This window comes from Corylus avellana, chromosome ca6 (genome assembly GCF_901000735.1).
Source record: "Corylus avellana chromosome ca6, CavTom2PMs-1.0".
Lineage (NCBI taxonomy): Eukaryota > Viridiplantae > Streptophyta > Magnoliopsida > Fagales > Betulaceae > Corylus > Corylus avellana.
Genome location: NC_081546.1, coordinates 25,482,431 through 25,484,170, shown reverse-complemented (window position 1 = coordinate 25,484,170; position 1,740 = coordinate 25,482,431). Strand labels below are relative to the sequence as shown.

General features: G+C 44.0%; 1 protein-coding gene across 1 annotated transcript; it reads right to left on the bottom strand.

The window, feature by feature from the left end:
• Positions 1-1,289, bottom strand: LOC132184687 (ABC transporter I family member 17-like; the record flags this gene model as incomplete). Its single annotated transcript, XM_059598407.1, is given in 4 exon segments — positions 1-271; positions 465-652; positions 734-1,066; positions 1,152-1,289. Coding segments are annotated over 4 exon segments (849 nt in total). The 5' UTR covers positions 1,228-1,289.
• Positions 1,290-1,740: the final 451 nt, after the last annotated feature.

Below are 1,740 nucleotides of genomic sequence, written 5' to 3'. Positions count from 1 at the left end.
ACAAAAAAATAAAAAACAATCAGCTGAGCTCAAGAAATCTTTGTGCCATAGGATGCTTAGCTTCTGAGAGATTATCAGGTTTCAACACTTCAACAATTTCACCTTCCACAAGGAGACAGACAATATCAGCAATCCTCTGGATTTGTTTGATGCTGTGAGAGACAATTATAATTGTCATTCCCTGTTTCTTCTTCAGATTCACAAGGACATCCTCTATGTTCTCCGTCGATATTGGGTCCAAGGCACTTGTTGGCTCGTCCAGCAGCAGAACCTTCAACACAGACCACATCATCAGACTCACATCCATCCTCTATATATATATATGATATATCATAGTGTGAAGAGGGAGGTGGGTTACCTCTGGTTTATTAGCCAGGGTCTGGCACCACATCATCAGACTCACATCCATCCTCTATATATATATATATATGATATATCATAGTGTGAAGAGGGAGGTGGGTTACCTCTGGTTTATTAGCCAGGGTCCTAGCCAGAGCCACCCTTTGAGCTTGACCCACAGAGAGCTCACCGCCAGACTTGGCGGAAAAAGAGGGATCAAGGTCTGCAAGCCTTAGCAACTTGTAAACCTCCTCATCACTTAGCTTCTTCCCTCTCAATTGTGGTCCATATCGTATGTTGTCAGCCACTGTGCCTGAAAAAGAAAAACTCACATCCATGGTAATTTGGTAAAGATAGATATGCATACAGAAATGGTAGTAAACGACAGCGGTACCTTCGAAGAGAGCGGGAAGCTGGAAGAGCATGCCAACCTTCCGGCGAAGGCTGAGCACATCGAGATCGCAAATATCACGGCCGTCCAAAAATACGGTACCCGAAGGTGGCTCCCACAGGCGGTTTAATGCCCTCAACACCGTCGATTTCCCACTCCCGCTTGGCCCAATGATCCCTACGATCACGCCCTTGGGTATGTCCACGTTGATCCCGTTCAGTATCGGAACCCCGGCGTCCGATTTCTTTGTCAGATCACGTATCCGAAATTTCGTTTGGGGTTCATCTGGGCCGGGATCTTCTACGTCCACCACAAATAAAAGCTCCTGCTCCTCATCTGCAGTCAGAGCAAAAAAACAGAATCAGAGATGAGATGAGAGCCGTTGGATTTCATCATACATACTTAGAGAATTTGCACGTACGTAGAGAAGGCGTTTTGTGTGCGTGTGAGAGAGAGATAGAGAGAGGAGAGAGAGACAAGGAAGGTGGAGACTCCATTTTTGGACAGTGTTGGGAAAAGCTTTCCTCAGTTCAGAACAACTGGAGCAAAAAATGCTTGGCTCAGTTGATGACTTTAAAAGGATGAGAGGATCATTGCTGGATGGTGGTCACTATCACAATCACAATTGTCATAGTTTTTATTATTATTATTATTATTATTATTTATTCAAATTTGGGAAAAGAAAAGGGAGACAAATAAAAAACACAAAAATAAATTACAAGGGAGGATCTTTGCTACTCTTAATTCTTAAAGCTGAAAGGAAATGAGAGTTATCGGGAATGCTTCCAAACACTAAGTGGGAGGCGGCCCATTTTGCAACTGAGTGTGCCCAAAAATTGGCACATCTAGAGACCTTTGAAGCGGTCCAAGAACTGAAAAAGGAGAGCTATTGGCGACAGTCGGCAATCACAAGAGCACAAGGCTAATCCGAGAAGAGGTAACCTTGGTTGATGGCCAAGATAGTGAGGAGAGAGTCGCCATCTACGATAATAGAGGGACAGTTATAAGAA